This window comes from Seriola aureovittata, chromosome 1, assembly GCF_021018895.1.
Source record: "Seriola aureovittata isolate HTS-2021-v1 ecotype China chromosome 1, ASM2101889v1, whole genome shotgun sequence".
NCBI lineage: Eukaryota > Metazoa > Chordata > Actinopteri > Carangiformes > Carangidae > Seriola > Seriola aureovittata.
Genome location: NC_079364.1, coordinates 19,771,607 through 19,790,450, shown reverse-complemented (window position 1 = coordinate 19,790,450; position 18,844 = coordinate 19,771,607). Strand labels below are relative to the sequence as shown.

General features: G+C 40.0%; 1 protein-coding gene across 1 annotated transcript in view; it reads right to left on the bottom strand.

The window, feature by feature from the left end:
• Window positions 1-6,318: 6,318 nt before the first annotated feature.
• The window catches only part of tspan15 (tetraspanin 15), a 36,900-nt gene continuing 24,374 nt past the window's right edge, over window positions 6,319-18,844 (bottom strand). The window contains exons 6-8 of the mRNA XM_056382141.1: window positions 18,185-18,235; window positions 17,267-17,383; window positions 6,319-9,186 (exon numbers count right to left, since the gene is read on the bottom strand). Coding sequence (XP_056238116.1) covers window positions 9,019-9,186; window positions 17,267-17,383; window positions 18,185-18,235 — 336 coding nt within the window. The 3' untranslated portion in view covers window positions 6,319-9,018. The remainder of the gene's footprint in view (window positions 9,187-17,266; window positions 17,384-18,184; window positions 18,236-18,844) is intronic.

Genomic DNA, 18,844 nt, shown 5'->3' with positions numbered 1-18,844 from the left:
GTCTTCATGGTCCTCCTCTGGTCTACTTAACGATTCCATAAAGATCACCGTATTGATTTTCCAGTGGCCTCTTGAATATTATGTCTGTATAGTCCATTGTCCATTCTAAAAAGCATTTGAAGAAATTAACAAACTGAACAAATCACAGAATATAATTGCACTGTAACATATTTGTTCATCTAAACTGTTTTACTTATAAAAATACAAGACTTTTTAATTCTATTTTATGTATTTATTTTTTATAGCAGAAAGTTTTTTTTATCAGATAATGTTACTTCCCACGGCTTTAGAGCAAATAATCATAATTCACTCATTTCTGACTGAATCAAACATCTTTACTTTGTCCTACTGTTTATGGTACAACAAAACAAAATTATGAATCCAATTTACACAGACCATGCTATTAAACACAAATACCACATCAAACTCATGTTTTACTGTAAAAATTACATCTCGTCTGCTTTTAAAATGTAAGAATTTTGTTTTTACTTACAGTTTTCACAGCAGACATTTGGACTTGTCACAGGTGTAAGACATAACAGTGTGACTATGAACCAACACAACCAAGAAAAACTGCAGCAGTTAATTGGAATTCGTCCGTCAGTACTTTTACATCTGTGCTTTCCTCATTCTGAAAAGTCACAATGTGTGAAAAAGACCTAAAGACCTGCACTAGAAATGCATCAGTGCATCAATGTTTGCACATTAAATAAGTAAGTATATAAGAAACTGGCAGATGACCTTAATATCATCTCATTATAAAATCAAATTCAATTCAACCTTACACTGAAACACAGGTAAAAGCACCTCATATATACAGATTCAGGTTTAATCAGCCAGAAAGCCAATGAAGCAATGGAAGTGCATGTTGGGATGTGGGGCAGGGTGTTGGAATTAACTATAATTAATAAGTTGATTTGAATGTCATCTCATCTCGGCACACACAGAATGAGGATAAACAGTGCACATATACAGCACAGCACAACAACCGCCGAACGTTTACTTTAACTGAAAATGTTTGTTTCTTTTGGGAGCACAGTGTTACAGAGCATTTATTTATACCTCTTCACATTGGCTTAGTACAACCACATACCATCAATTGTTGGCCACAGAGCAGCTCCACCAGAGGAGGTCAAAGGTGACTGCATTTTTCAAGAGCATCTGGACAGAAGTTATTATAGGAGGGGAATTGTTAATTGGTTCATTCATCATATTCTTCCAGGCTTTAAACTTGAGCTGGCAACTCTGGAGTAACGACCCAACATTTTTTGCTGTTTCAGTATTCACAAGCTGTTGCTGTGTACCATGATCTTTATGATCTTCGCCATGCATCTGACCCAGTAATCACTGAATCGTTTCACAGTCAATTTTTGAAGTGCCTGTATGATAACAAAAAAATGTAATGGAATTCTGCACTGTGTAATCTGCACATAACCTGGACCACCACAACCCCCACCTCCACCTGCAAGCAAAAATAAATCTACCTATAAAATCAGCTTCAAGAGAAAAATGTCTGGGTTTGTATTCGATTCATTTAACCTAGCAGCAGAGAGCAATTTTATCACACCAATGCAGATTTTTAAGCAGTGATTTCATAAAGCCACATTCTGCACTGAAGCAAATGATCACACATCAAATTCGGTAAATGACACTGACCATATTGGCATACAGCCGTAAGGAGGCTACACAGTAGTAGCCTACATCACACTACTAACTGAGAATTTGTGACTTCAGAGCATGTGGTAACCCTTTGTGATCCCTAAGCGTTTCCTCAAGCAACATCATCAGGTCGAAGTTTTAATTTGTCTACTTTGGTTTTTGAACAACTACCCGGAAAACTGTGCCAATGCTATAGTTAAGCTAATGCTAAACTATGCTAAACTATAATAGTGAACATAGTAGACGTTCAACCTGCTAAACATCAGCATGTTAGCATTTCCACTGTAACAGGTTGCCATGCTACAGTTAACATTTTTTGCAAAGTCCTGCTGTAAGTACAGCACAGCAAGTACAGTGTCACAGAGCAGCTGAAATGGCTGTAGATTTTTTTTAATACAGTGAAATGTTCTGTTTTGTACCTTAAAGCCAATGTTGTGTATTGATAGTGGGAGCATAAGTTTACACTTTATATGGCACGGGAAAGGAAATTATTGCTCTCCTAAAATTGATCTGGGCTATTTATAATGATTTATTTTACCTACTTGACCTTTTTAATTTTCAAGCTCATTGGTTCATGATCTTGGAACCCGAACAGAGTCGATATAGTTTGTCTCCTGGGGCCCAGTGTCATTCCAAAAAATAAACTCTTCATTTGAGGACTCACCAGAAAACTGCCTGAAACAATAAACTTCCTTACTGCTCGACCATTTCAATTACTGCAAAGGTACCGGAGAAACAGCTATAGTGAGGGTCCACGGTGTTTACTGCATATTTACCTTCGTAAAGCAACGCTGATGATTATTGTTATGGACCCTCTGTTTGTTGTTGCATCTCAGACTCAATCTATTCTTACTGTTTGTTTATTGAGTGTTGTCGTCGGTGTTAAATGCCAGCATCAGATTAGACTGATTATAAGACCGATAAATGAGGCGCACATGATATTGGTTGTCATGATGTGGTGCTTTGGTTGATACATTCAAAACAGTGGGTTTGTTTGGTCTGCCCTGAAGAATGAATGTCTAATTTCTCCACAGTCACAGTGGGAGGAGTATATAAATGTGGTGTATGAATTCATGCCACGGTCCACTAGATTTTTCTGATGTGGTATGTAGCCTATACATGGATGTGTTGGAACTGACTGAAATTATTCACATCTGTTCACTGCTAAGAGGTATAAAGAGGAAAGAGTAGCATCAGAAACCTGTGAGTTAATGTCTGTATGTGAAAAAAAGCCACCTGGCTCTAAAGATTCCCCCCTTCGCCTGCGTTCCCGCCGCTGCCCACACTGAATGATTAGGTTAGTTTGTTTCCTTGTGCAGGGCTAAATGTCAGCATCAGACCAGACACGGGGCTATGTATCAGAGTAATAAATGACCAGCGTCCTCCCACACATTATTGGACACAGTGACACAATGTCAGTGTGTATGTGTGAGTGAGGGTGTGTGTGTCTATAAAGTGTGAAGAGTAGAGAATATATCTGTGCAAGTGTGTAAGAAGCTGAATGCTCCATGATTTCTGATTTCCTACATATTTATAGTTAGAGCACACAAACATTTATGATTAATTTTAAATGTTTACACGAACATCTCCAAGTTTTAACCTCCTAATATTTTACTAGCTAAAATTTGGGGTAATTTTGTAAAATTTCTACAGGTTATTAGTTGGGTTTCAGCAATTCAGTAAGCCTAACCCTAACCATTAAATGGTTCAACTATCTGTTAATTGAATATTTGTATATATATTGTTGAACATTAGTTTAACAATCAAAATGTTTAAAAAAAATTAATGAAATATTACAATTACTCTGTAAACCCTCTGCAGGTAGACATTCCTATTTTCGTCCTTGACCACCACCATGTGGATATCTTTCTCAGGGTTTCGTTGGTTAGGGTTAGTGGATAAGTTTAATTTAATGTGTGCAGAGATTTGTCATGTCAGGGAGTAACATTGCACATTCCACATCAGTAACAGCTGTGACTCACTTATACTGCCTTACGTATACAAAAAATGATGAATGATAAAGATGTGTTACGTTATGTTGGTTGTTATGTTTGTGTTTTGCCTTAGATTTGTTTTATTTCATATAGACGGATATGACCACATTTAAACAAGCAATCGACAATGGTTGCCAAAACTGAATTACATTACATGGTTTTGCATTAACTGAAATGTGATATTACTGAGCTCCATGTTTGATTGATAATGACTGATTGTGACGTATCAGATATGGTGTGCAGTGCTTCATTCCCAGTCCACTGGCTCTAATTTGAATAGACTGTATTGGCTTTGTCAACCAGAGCATGCTTTTAATTTAACAATTTTGTAGCTGTGTTGGGACCATTAACTTCTTAGAAGAAGTCCATTAGTAGAGGCCGGATGGGTGTGTCTGTGTGTGTGTGTGTGTGTGTGTGTGTGTTGATAAATTTGGTGGTCAAAGTATCCCCAGAAGAATATAAAACATGATGTTGTCAGTTTTCTGTATGTTCGCTTAAAGTTTGACAGTGATGGTAAATAACTGCAGGAGAATTTAAGTTGCACGTGTAAGCCGGTGGAGTGAAGGCTTGTAGTGCACTTAAAGTGGATTTATACTTTTAACTCTGTGTTATGGTGCTCCTGCTTCAGGAGCCTCCCAAGTAATATAAACTGATTCATACTTCAGTTTGTACACAACTACACCATAGCTGATTGACATACTTTCAAGTCACAAAATGTGCCTAGTATTATTGAATAGTAGGATTACAGAACCTTTCATCAACATGCTTGATGATATTGAATGAAATTTCAGAATGAAATAGCAGGAAAATCTGAATTAAAGCAGTGCAGTAACCATGTCGTGCACAGTCATGTGAGGCTGGCTGTCTGCCCGACTCTCTTCTGCTCTCTGTACATCTGTTTCCTCATGTGGTTCAGTGAGAACAGCTGAAGAGGAGAAGTGAAAGTCAGGGGAAAAACAGCAAGATGGAGATGGACAGAGATGACGGACAGTCACACAGATCATCTCAAACTTTATCACAGGAAAAAGAGATAGAGGGAAACACAACTGTCAGCAAAGACCGTGAGAGTCTATAAAGTAGTTGATGGAGAGGCAGAGCGTCTCAAATTTGTATTTACGATCAGCAACACACACACACACACATACACACACTTTATACTTTATAAGAGGAGGCTGAGTTAATGTGAATGAAATAGGCGGAAGACAAACAATAAGACAGTATTTGCTTTGAACTTTCATTAAAGTAAATATTTCTTTGCATGAATTTTAATGTCAAGACACATTTTCTTAATGTCACCCAAATCTTTAGTTGCATAACCTTAATGACATAATCCCAAAGGATTATTCACACTGCAGCTAACTGTTGATGGGTGACACTGTTAGAAAGGTTCTGTGCAGTGTGAGAAACTGATAGCATCTATAGTCAAAGTATTAGTGATGACAGCATTTGAAATGTCCATTACTGTGGAGAATAGGGGATGATGCTTCATGCACAGATCTTATAATGTGATCATAACTGTTAGGAATGACCAACAACACTAGACCAGTCCAGTGTCTATAGGAATTAACATTATATTGGATAATAATAATATATATATTTTTTTTCTGACTGTGGAGTAGTAGCAAGAATAAGAGCTGGTGGGGAGAAACCAAACAAGTTATTTTAAGCTGTGTGTTGGTGGAACAGAGCAACATGAGCACTACATCCAGACCATTCGCAACAGCTTCTTCCTTCCTTGTTGGTGATGTAGGAAAATAATTTTCTCCTCTGTTGAGGTGGTAGGAGTAAAATATTAATAGGTTCTATTCAGCAGGAAGTCCTCGAAGCAGCAGGAGAAGCAGGAGTAAGAGCAGGAAAAAGAAAACAACAAAGAAACACCAAACCACACTGGACACTCCCCGCACATCACCAGGTTTCAGTCTTTTTTGCATCGCTTTCCACACAAGTTCCTCTGAGTAAAGGAGATGAACTTGGTTGAACCAGAGCCACATAATGGTGAAATGACACGCAGATAACCTCTGTGTATGAGAAACAAGTCTTGCTTCCCTCTGTAATGCAGGTTCCTTCAGTTCAAATAATTTGTTTTGCAGTTTTAAAACTGTCACTCACATAATGAGCGACTGAACAAGGTGATCAAACGTGTTCATTTGCGTTTTCATTTGAGGGTAACAATGAAAATTTGTTTTGATTTAAAATCATGATTTTAATGCTGCTCACCAGATTTCATTTCCTACAGGAGTATATTGGTATAAGAACAGATGTTTCTTCCTAACCTTTACCTTTGGCTTTAATTAATTTGAGTTCACTTATTTCTTTTGATTGTAAAAACATTTTTTTTAAAAACAGTATATTAATTAACTTTAAGAAATTAATTTCAGTACAAAAATGAATTCACTTCCCATTGTGTTTTTTTTTTAAATTAATATTATAGTCTTAATTCAATGACTTTGAAAGCCACTACTTTCACTTTCAATTAATTAGCTTGTTTTAAGATAGTAGCAGCAGTAATTTTACAATGTCCTCTGGCGGGTCCTCTCTACTTTTCCCTCTACACTGTAGTCACAGTTAGACCTTTCACAAACTTCATTTGCATACTTTTGCATGAAAAATTTAGACTCTGCTTGTGGCTCAGTGTGAGGCATGCCCTCAAAAACACACAGTGAGATATCAGCCATTATTTATTTAACAGCCCCCCAACCTCTAAAAACTGCTTTACCGGAAGATCCATTCAGAGCTACAGTCAGCTCAAAGATAAACAACTCATCAAACAGCAAATCATTTTATTGTCCACCCTCAAACAGGCAAAACCTTTTGTCAACATACCGTACTTCTTTTAATAATTGTGGTTTTGTGCAACTCCATTGAATTTGAACTTTCCCTTGAACTTTGAATTGGCATCTATATATCATCTTATTCTTTTGAAGAGAAAACACTGGTACTTTAACTAGTCATGGTAATTATATAAAACTTTTTGTCATGTAATATTTACAACCTCTGACGTGTGGTACACAGTACAGGTAATATGTATGGACTTTCTTTGGTTAGACTATAAGTATGATGCAGTATGCTTAGGATTCATACTATACTATATACATACTATAAAATACAGAGTATATAAAGTAATAGTTATGTTTCTATCCAAGCTGGGTGAATACATTCACGTTTCATAATGAAATTCCCTTGATAACTTGGATTGAAAAGTGTCTCTGCTAAAGGACAGTCCTTTTAACTCATCACCATTAGATATGTGTGGCTTGATGAGGCACAGAAATTAAGTTACCCAAGTGGAAACCAACTGTCTGATCAGACTTTATTTAAAAAAATATATAGTCTCTAAAACTCAGACCTTATATGTTACTCTATGTTGAATCTGACTTATTTCCATGATCACTGACAAAAGAAATGTGTCAAAAAGCCTGAAAATCCGTGTGTGAATGCAGCCTCACTGTAAGAAGCAGGGTTAGTACAAATAAATAAAAAAACTAAACCAAGTGAGTACATTCATATCATGTTTACCTTCAACCCACCAGCTAATGCCTTCACAAGTTACAGTGGAACAAGGACCAAGCTGACACCTCAAAACCCCCTCGCCTATTCAAAGCCAAACAGAACGTATCAGTGTGAGAGACAACCCAACATGTTAGTGACTTTTTTTTGTAAATTGACTGTTCTGCAGCCAGCTGAGCATGAGCTGCACTGAGTGATCAATCCATCATGGAGTTTTATATCTTTGGCCCTGAATTGGAAAATATGCCATAAGTCATGTCAGTGTCTTTCTGATCCTTATGTTCAACGTGGGCTACTATGTAAACCTTGGCAAATCCTGTTTGGCCTTGTATCCTGTTGAATAAACAAATTAACTTCAAAGAACCAACTTGAAATGCTTGAAAATGAAAAAAGCAGTGATGTAAGTAGGTAATGTGCAATCACATGAGCAGACAAAGGCAGAGAGATGTGACATAAAAATCTACTTCCAGAGAGTTCAGGTCTTTGGTCTCAGTTTCCATCTTCACACCAAACCAAACAAAGTTCATCCTACAACAGTTAGTTCTGACCAAGTAATTAGATTGGACAAGAGGCATGATGATGAGTGCTGATGTAGAGTACAACAGCACTGGGTCTTTTAACTAAATGTATCACTCCGCTTAACCGTTAATTAGCGTTATGTTTACAGTCGGTATCTATCTTGGATTGTAACAAACTTTGCAAAGATGAATATACTTCCAGAAATAAATGATGTATGGTCGTCAGAAGAGGATGAAGAGAAGAAGCCTGGATACTTCAGCGTACACTGCAGTGCGATATTGCTTAAGTAGCACATTAACTTCACATTATTCACTCATATCTCTATCATATAAGTGTGTATCTGTAAAATGTAATACTCCACAGGATTATATGTTGTAGGATGTTCTAAGGCAATTCCATCTACTCTACATCTTGGACTATTTTATTTTCAATATTCAGCCCTTTGTCTCACAAAGGATAATGCTTTGCATTTTCTCTTCATTCAGCAGCAGACTTGAGTTCAAACATGGAGACAAAGTTAAAGCTCTGATTAACAAATTAAGAAAATGTCTATAATGAGCATTATAGGCAACACTTCTTTAGCGGGACAGATCATGGCCGTTCAGTGGGCACTTGTGATATATGCAGCATATAAATTCTTATTATTCAGGCTAATATTAGAAAATAATTCATTATGAGTCTCAAACTTCAGAGTATGTCCAGTTCTATATACAACTAAGGCAGAGATGTCCTGCTTTCACACAACAGAAATGGTATCCTACAATATCTAGCACTGCAGGTTTTTTGGCAACAGTAGTGGTTGGATGATAAGATCAGAGGTTGTAGAGGAGTACAGAAATGTTTTAATTGGTAGTAGAAAACACACAATGAACACCGGTATGAAAGTAAGTCAGTGCTGTAGATTTGATGTCATATCATAATACCAGAAGCAAAGTGGTTGTGTTTATCACTGTGTGTATCCCTGAGACTGTCTGAGGCACAGTGCAGCTAAAAGCACATATCTGAATGAGCTCTTATTTAACACTTGTACATTAGTACACTGTGGTTAACACATAAAGTGATAATTATTCTATTTCTACAGTAAGTTTATAGGAAAAAATAACAATTGAATAGTAAACTCCATATAATCTGGTTCCTGAAAAATTCCTTCTTCCCAATAAAAAACAAACAAACATTATTTCCCCACAGTGCAGTGAGCTTGTAGTAAACCTGCAGTTCAAAGGCAGATTCCCACAGTGGCTGCAGCAGTATCTTGATTGACTGGAGTGATTTAATCAGCTGTGAATGTTGGCTGGAGCAGCTGTTCGCTGCTTTCTGTTTATTTATTTTTTTGTCTCCATCAGTCGATCTCTGGCATACACTTAAACCATTTGGCCATGCGGCCCTGGCTCTTGGCTTGTCTTTCCTGTGGGTGTGAGTCCAGTAACCCATCCATGTAGTGACCGTACTCACTGATGGCATCTTCCACACGAGTGATATACAGCCAGCTGACTATCACACCAAAGAACTAGAGAGAGTGAGAGAGAGACAGAGGCTAAGTATGGGGAGGGGAGAAGGGAAGGTCATCATGGGTGCTTCTCATTTGTCTTAAATGTCTCTTTGTTTCCCTCTCTTGCATCTTACCCTCACGTCTTAGTCCTTTCCACGCAGGATACAAGGAAGATACAAGAAGAGAGGAAACATGATTTCTAAACCGTCATCTGAATCAACATCAATTTCTGATGACTACAGTACAGCCGAATCACTGTCACCCTGCAGGTGTAGTGATGTCCTCGAACATGACAAAAGTGAACGTGAAATACCTCTGCATCTGAACATTCAATACAAACTTGTATTTATATTGTAAACAGATCCATCAAAACACCTTGCTCTGACACTGAAAACACATAAGCCTGATTAACAACAGAAAGTCTAAGAATAATTAGTAGCATATATGCGCGGAAATGCTAAATACACACGATACAGGTTAAAATGGGGAAATGACCAACAATGAAAAGGAAAATCTTTATGATGTTGGGTCTGAGCTCTATTAGTAACTGGAAATCATTAGTACTCGGCCTCACACGGGCGGCACCATTATGTTAACAGTACTCTACCTCATGAGCTGGACACCAAATGTGTTAGATTTCGGTTGTTTATCAATTTACTGGCTATCACAAATTAAGGAAATATTAATATTAAAAATATTAATATTAAATAATATCTTTAAAATGAATTAAAGTTCACGGGGCACCAGCCTAAACTAATAGGCAAAATAGCCAATATGGTTTTAGTCTCAATTTATTACCATTAATCTGGAACTCTGATTAATCATTAGCTTACTAACTATAACCAAATTACCAAATCAATAGTAAGTTACAGTTGAAGGATTGGAATTCTACCGAGTAGAGGTTGGCAATATTCACGCTTGTGCAACATTAAAGACACCAGTAGTTATACTTAAAAGGCATTTATTTACAATGGAGCAGAGTAAAGTACAATGTCTAATCTAGCATATACAGGTGTGTGTGTGTGTGTGTGTGTGTGTGTGTGTGTCTGTGGGGACACAGACAAAGGCAAGATGGCCGACTCAAAGTGGTCACTGTGACCACATGACCTGAACAAAGAAGACTACAAAGATGGCGGTAAACAAAGAAACTACTAAAATGGCCGCTGAGACCACCTAGTGTGTGTGAGAGGGGAGGTGTGAGTTTCTTTGTTAGCCTAGCTCATGTAATCTAAAGGTACCAGGTTAGAGGGGGAAGGTTAGCTTCATGCAGGTTCTAGGACTGAGACGTACTGCTATGTGTGTGAACATACGAGTACTCGATTAACTGTATGACTGACCACAACCTAAGCAAACATTACAACAACAAGACATCAATCAACAAGTACATTAACAAGTTAAGACTTCTGCTGATTAGCTATGCGGTGCTATGCTGTGCTGGGAGAGGTAAGGCCCAGTCCGTTAACGTTACCCAATCCTTGGAACAAGCAAAGAGGTCCTTTCCAGTGTTTTGTAAAGTCCAGTGAGTTTGGGGGGTTTCCTGGTGGAATAAAGTCCTGTCTGGCTGTGTTGCTTGCTGGTATCTCCTTTGTTCTCCTCACAGAGTTAGCTGTTCCAAGCTAACTGTGCTACGACTCCTGTTGCTTGGAAAATCAGCTAGCCTTGTGTCGTAGCTGCTGATTCTGAAGAGGATTTGGTTCACTCACAGTTAATCCGAAGCAGGTCGCTGTTGTTGAGGAGAAGAGTGGTTGCAGGCTGCTGTGAGCAGGCCGGCGAGGGAGAGCTGGTTTCTCAGGTAGCAGAGCTGACCTGGGCTGGGGCCTTGTTGCCCTTTGAAGAACCGAGAGGAGAGGGCTGGAGCTGCTCTCCAGAGCAAGCCAAGAAGGGAAGAGAGGAGAAGGGGTCTAGAAGACTGGTTTTGTTTGTGACACCTTAGGGGGTCACATGTCACACGCTGGCCCACACTGGCTGGGCAGTGGGGTCCATGGGGGGGAAGGGTCATCCCCAGGTGTGAACCGTGAGGAACTGTGGGGTGTGAATTCCTTTGTCCAGTGGAGCAAAGAAACATTTGGTCTATTGAATGACTGAGTCCCAACAGTCCCCCCTTTGTTGTCAGGATGCCACCTGACGTGTCATCCTGAGAGCATAATGTATAGTCCATTTGTCATTTCATTCAACGGGTAACATCCGGGCATTTGTCAGCACTATCTATCTTGGCTAAGCAAGAACAATCAGGTTACAAAGCAGAGTTCAGATAATAACCACAATGATCGAATAGTGTAAAACAACTAACATGTTTCCTAGTTACTCATGGTGTTAGTGAGGACAGGAAAGTCAGTGATGTTAGTTTGTTAAGGTGAGATATAGAGGGTGGCACCTAGAATGACAAGATTTGGAGTGTCTGGGTGAGTGTGCCATGTATATGCAGTGTCCTAAACTTGTATCTGACTTGATTCAGAATTTAGTTTGCTGCTGCTGCTGCTGCTGACAAACCCATTGTGTCCATCTGGAAGAGTGTAGGGTACCCTGAGCCTACTTACTGTCAGTACTCAGTGCGGCGAACTCTGGAGCGCCGGTGCTTTAAGTTTTCTTTAACCTGTGGCACAAAGCTGTAGCACTTTGAGTAGCTGAAGGAAGAACATTCAGAGGCATTGTCACTGTCTGAATTAACATGGTCAGAGATGACGTGGTCATTGTCTGATCCATGTGTTGACTGGTCCTGTGTCTGAGCCAGAATTTCTGCGTAAGGCCGTCTCCTGCTCCTATTGTGGGAGTGCCTATCTCTACGCACTTGGTGGGCGTGGCGGTTACGCTCAGCACCCATATGTGGCCTTTTATCACCCCCCTTCGATCTGTTCTGAGGGTGATCTTTTGAGGTTACATGTCTGTGTGACGCTAAGGTGTTTGAGTTGCTAGGCTCAGTTGTTTTCCCCCTTGCCTTGGAATTGACCATGGTTTCCCAAGCCATTTTTGTCATTTTCTTTATTTCCTGCATGGTGGGCTTACCTTGATGCGTCATCAGTGTAACATGAGTGCGTACACAGGGATGGAGGTTTCGTAGGAACAAAGACTTGAAGGTGGAGTTCTGCTCTAAGCCTGGTGTGTTCCTACCCTGAAAATATGCATGCCTCAAACGTTGGTAAAAGTCATTGGGATGTTCATGGCGGGAGTGTTTGATTTGAGAAGCTGCAACCAAAGATTCTATCTCATCCACAGCAGGAGAGAATTCTTCTGTCAGTGCTTGACAGAGCTCTTTGTAGTCATCTCTGACACTGGGAGGCAGTGATTGCATAAACTTGTGGACTGCTTTTGAGCTGGTCTTCCACACAAGTTTAGTTTTCTCCCTTTGGGTTGCATGGGGCAAATCAATTAGGTTGTGTTCTAACTCCCTAAAGTAGTTTTCAATATTTTGATCAGAGTTGTCTGGATCAAAATGTTCAATGTCCTTTGCTATGAACTCAAGCACTTCGAGGCGGGGGCACTGTGAGGTTCCTACTGATGAAGGCGAGACTAAGCTAGCTGGACTAGAGGAAGGAGCTGAACAGCGGTCATCACTCTCATGGAGGTGCAGAGAGGAGGCTGAACAGTCTGGAAAAGTTTTGGTCCTTCTGTTGGAGGGGTGAGCACAGGTGAAAGTGTTATGCATCAGTGGCTGATGGGAACATGAATATCCTCTACCGGATAAACTACCTGTCTCTTCAGTGTCAGTTTCAGGAAGATGGGAAGTCAGGTGGGTGTAACCTCGGTCTCTCAGTGGAGGTTGAGGAGCTGACTTTATTTCCCAGGACTTAGGGTCAGTTGGGAATTGGTCCCATCCTCTGAGTGGAGGTGGAGTTAACCTGTCATTAAGGGAAGAGTGTGAAGCAGAGAAACCAGAATCACAAGCACTGACCGATCGTGGTGGAGCAAGGCATTCTGATTTAACCTTTAACAATTCTTCCTTGTGTGAACAGAGATCTAACTCTGCTGCATGCAGGTCTCCTAAGTAGCGCATGGCTTTCTTGTTAGCTTCCTTAACTTCTTGGAGGAGAAAAGCATTTTGAGCTCTAAGCGATTTTACCTCCTCCTCTAGGGCTGCTTGGCTCTGAAGTGAAATGCTGGTTTGCCTGTGGAAGTTCAACAGTACACATCTTAACAATGGGCCTTTGGATGCAGTCTGAGCATCACCTTTGTCACTGAGTAGCAAGTCTATTTCTTTACTGCACTCACTGGAATTTAACTTGCTGATAAATTCTAGGTAGCCAGGCTTCAGGCTCTGTGCTAGGGAAGAAATAAACTGCTCTACACAGGAGTTCTCCATTGTTGTGTTTGGGAAGGAGGCAGGTTAAACAAGTTTTTTCACAAAACAAGAAGTCAATGTAGTTGGCTGCGGTGTTGCGCTGGCAGACACCTTGTAGTGTAGTTTGGTAGTACACTAGCCTAACTAAACAATGCAGTGGCCTACACTATGGGGGGTAGCTTCCTGTGGAGGAGGGGCAGCTACACTAGTGGGCATAAAGATTAAGGACAGTAAAGGCAAGTGCAGGTTTACTGTCTGCTTAAGAAATGTTTCAAAAAGCAATGACTGAGATGCAAGGCAGTAACAGTCCAAAGATTATCTCTTCAAGTCGACTCAGGCTGTAATGCAAGGCAGTAACAGCTAGGTGCAGAACTTGGGTTTCACAGGGCTGATAGCACGCTGTGGCTCTATCTCAGGCTCTATTTCTTACTCAGGCTGAAATGCTTGGCAGTAACAGCCAGGTATAAGCTCTCTGTGTTACACAGGGCTGTCGGCACACAGTGTTTAATGTTAAAGGGAGCAGCAATTCTGACAGCTTTACTAGATAGCATTGAACACGTGGTATTCAAATGCTGGACTGAGGTTCTTACATTTCCTACAGAATAAACTCAACTGGAATTGTTAGCAACAATAGCAGGCTCTTGATACTAAGGCTTAAGTGTTAGCTATTAATAACTGGAGGACGTCTAATATTACTTAAGGTAAAATTAGTAAACCAATTCTCACCACAGTGCACTTGTTTGTAAGTACACCTGGACGTTTACTCCTGTGGTGGACTAAAAAAAATTTTTCAACCTTTGCGGTTTTGGCCAAATTATGAATTTAATATTGCACAATTATGAATATTTGCCAACAGTACTCGGCCTCACACGGGGCACCATTATGTTGGGTCTGAGCTCTATTAGTAACTGGAAATCATTAGTACTCGGCCTCACACGGGCGGCACCATTATGTTAACAGTACTCTACCTCATGAGCTGGACACCAAATGTGTTAGATTTCGGTTGTTTATCAATTTACTGGCTATCACAAATTAAGGAAATATTAATATTAAAAATATTAATATTAAATAATATCTTTAAAATGAATTAAAGTTCACGGGGCACCAGCCTAAACTAATAGGCAAAATAGCCAATATGGTTTTAGTCTCAATTTATTACCATTAATCTGGAACTCTGATTAATCATTAGCTTACTAACTATAACCAAATTACCAAATCAATAGTAAGTTACAGTTGAAGGATTGGAATTCTACCGAGTAGAGGTTGGCAATATTCACGCTTGTGCAACATTAAAGACACCAGTAGTTATACTTAAAAGGCATTTATTTACAATGGAGCAGAGTAAAGTACAATGTCTAATCTAGCATATACAGGTGTGTGTGTGTGTGTGTGTGTGTGTGTGTGTCTGTGGGGACACAGACAAAGGCAAGATGGCCGACTCAAAGTGGTCACTGTGACCACATGACCTGAACAAAGAAGACTACAAAGATGGCGGTAAACAAAGAAACTACTAAAATGGCCGCTGAGACCACCTAGTGTGTGTGAGAGGGGAGGTGTGAGTTTCTTTGTTAGCCTAGCTCATGTAATCTAAAGGTACCAGGTTAGAGGGGGAAGGTTAGCTTCATGCAGGTTCTAGGACTGAGACGTACTGCTATGTGTGTGAACATACGAGTACTCGATTAACTGTATGACTGACCACAACCTAAGCAAACATTACAACAACAAGACATCAATCAACAAGTACATTAACAAGTTAAGACTTCTGCTGATTAGCTATGCGGTGCTATGCTGTGCTGGGAGAGGTAAGGCCCAGTCCGTTAACGTTACCCAATCCTTGGAACAAGCAAAGAGGTCCTTTCCAGTGTTTTGTAAAGTCCAGTGAGTTTGGGGGGTTTCCTGGTGGAATAAAGTCCTGTCTGGCTGTGTTGCTTGCTGGTATCTCCTTTGTTCTCCTCACAGAGTTAGCTGTTCCAAGCTAACTGTGCTACGACTCCTGTTGCTTGGAAAATCAGCTAGCCTTGTGTCGTAGCTGCTGATTCTGAAGAGGATTTGGTTCACTCACAGTTAATCCGAAGCAGGTCGCTGTTGTTGAGGAGAAGAGTGGTTGCAGGCTGCTGTGAGCAGGCCGGCGAGGGAGAGCTGGTTTCTCAGGTAGCAGAGCTGACCTGGGCTGGGGCCTTGTTGCCCTTTGAAGAACCGAGAGGAGAGGGCTGGAGCTGCTCTCCAGAGCAAGCCAAGAAGGGAAGAGAGGAGAAGGGGTCTAGAAGACTGGTTTTGTTTGTGACACCTTAGGGGGTCACATGTCACACGCTGGCCCACACTGGCTGGGCAGTGGGGTCCATGGGGGGGAAGGGTCATCCCCAGGTGTGAACCGTGAGGAACTGTGGGGTGTGAATTCCTTTGTCCAGTGGAGCAAAGAAACATTTGGTCTATTGAATGACTGAGTCCCAACAATGATGAATGATGAAAAATTTAGAATTTTGAATTGAATGTTGAATCAATTAACACAGATCCAATACTTTTTAACTAAATGGTGAATCAGAACACAAATTAAAATCTAAACTTGGTGGAGATGTTGCACCAGAACTGCATCTGTTTTGTGTCCCGTTATCAGACTGCAGTGATGTCATATCAGATCGGTCCAATCAGAAAACTTCTGTGAAGGATGTGTCCTCGCACCTCTGAACATAAATAAGGGAACCGAGATGTCCTCCATTATGGTGGACCAGATTAATTCAAGTCAGCCGTAGTGAGATGAGTGAGGAGACATGAAATAGGGCAAATGAGAAGCACCACATGTATGGACTGGATGAGTGACTGACAGCTTCTGCTCACCAAAGCCCATTGTGCTTATTAAAGTCAAGCATCATCTCTATTCATACATTCATAGCTGCCAGTGTGTGTGTGTGTGTGTGTGTGTGTGTGTGTGTGTGTGTGTGTGTGTGTGTGTGTGAGTGTCTGGATTTTAATGCGTCATGTGAGTTAAAATGAGATGTGAGAAGACAGAAATGACAAAGTGATGAAAAATAGCTCCGTGTCTCTCACACCCACATCCTCTGCTGGATCTGGTAAAAAAGAAAATGGATATGAAGGGAAATGGCAGATGTAGTGTATGAACCTATAATGTGTAGATGTTTTTTTCCCAATGCTGGACAAACAACAAAGTCAGACAATTTCAAAAGGTTTGTGGTTAAAATGTTCACGTAAACTCAGATGTATCATTTGAATAATATTATTTTTGTCAACAGGTTGATGTATCAAGAATTTTGCATTAAAACTTAATGAAATGGACTAACATGCAAAGCATTTTGGGAAAATTGCCCTGCTTATTTTATCACTGCTAATGCAGCTGAGTTGTCAGATGTACCTGGGGTAAAGTAATTTACATTTCCTCCTGCTCATCGGAGCTGCTTGCATTAGACAGGCTGTTGAATATGGATGAATGTTTTATTTCACTGTGCTACTGATATTCACAAACATACTCAAACTAAAGTTGCAATTGTTAATTCCTTCCAGCAGTTTTAGCAAATTTCTTTGAGTATCAAAAAGTTCAGTTAAAAGAAAAGAAAAGAAAACAGGTTAGTAATAATCATAAATCATCATTTACTGAACAATCATGAAATGGACTTCATCTTCAAACTCACTCAAAACACAAAAGTCCACTTTTCTCTTCAGGGAGACCAGTAAACCTGCCTGTGTCTATATAGATAACAGTGCACACACTGAACTTTGACTTGTAGTTCAGTTCTACTTCACATACAGTGAGGCTCTACACTGTAGGTGTTTCTGTGTGTGTGTGTGTGTGTGTGTGTGTGTGTGTACCTGAGGCAGGAGGATCCCTAACAGCAGTCCAGCCATAATCTTATAGTTGTCCATCAGCCAGATAAAGAAAGCGTCGGTGCAGCCTCTGATATGAATCTTTTCAATCAATGACAAACGCTATCGGAAACAAAATAAACAGTTATATAATAATTACAGCCAGTACCTGAGAAAACAATAATCACTTGTTTTACCTGTTTTATATTACCTTTCACAACATTAAACAAATACAAATAACTGTCCCATGTTTTGTATCTGCCAGTTTAATTATCAAAGTGGAAATGGACGCATTTTTTTCTTTAATTTATCATTATGAAGTAAATATTGATTGCACTTGTAATGGCTATAGAATAATGACACCATCTGTGTTTACATTGGTTCTCTAAAAGCCTAATTTATGGGTTTACGGTAGAATAGTCAAAGAAGGTGAAGACTGAGAGTGGTAGAAACTGAATCAAAAATCAACCTCGGATGGACATTCACTTGATGGAGAATGCCGTGGTCGCACTGGGACAGAAATTCAACCCCAGCCCTCCCCCTGCCAGGAGCAGCAGGAGGGCAGGTTAAGAGACTGACCGGGCCGGTAAAAACTTTATGGATTTTTTTTTTACAGTCCACTGGCCCACCGAGATTCATCCTTCTAATCTTGATGATGGCCAGTCCAACTATGGACAGAGCTCCAAACTTCAGCTGAGCCTTATTTCTACTAGATGCATAAGGAACAAAACCTGCATATTGACTAATACAACCAGGTGTTTTTCTCAGCCTTTATCAGAGCATTGAGGTCTGGGTTTCTGGTTCAAATTGGGATTCTTGCTTTGGACAGTAGCCCTGTTGAAAAGTTGTTCTTGTAAATGTTTAAATTCTAGCTTGTGAGGGTAAAAAGACATCTGTCATATAAGTCAGTCTTCATTATCTTACCTCTTCTGCTAGCACCATGTAGCCACACAAAGTGTTGGCCACTTCATTAGGCTGGAGGCGAGAGAAGCAGAGAGACACAGGAGATAAAGTTAAAAGTTAGACCTAAAAGGTAAATGGGAGACAGACAGTAGCCTGCACAAAGCTTTGAGCTTCAAGGGGAGTGAACAGCAGAGAGAGGACGACACGCTTTCAGTCAAATTTATCCTTAGAGGTGGGATTTGTAAAATTTTTGTAAAAAAAACAGGAGGCAATCTGTAAAAGAGACACACACAAAGACACACACTTCAACTGCCTGAGACTGTTCGAAGAGTGTGTGTGTGTGTGTGTGTGTGTGTGTGTGTGTGTGTGTGTGTGTGTGTGTGTGTGTGTGTGCATGAGCATGTGAACAAGCCATTTCCACTTTCAAATATTGAAATATATTCATGTATTCAAATAAGATAAAATAAACTGCCAGTCTCTCATGACTGTCTGGCACAGGTAGAAGAGGAGGGAAGGAGTGATCACCGTTTTTAAGTCATTGTTTCAATGACTTTATTTTGGAGATTTTTAATTCATTACTATGGAATTGGTACGATTACAATGTGAGGAAAACTCACAATACCGTCACCATATTTCCCCATGAGTCATCTATGAAATATCACAATTCCTTATTACTGAAGA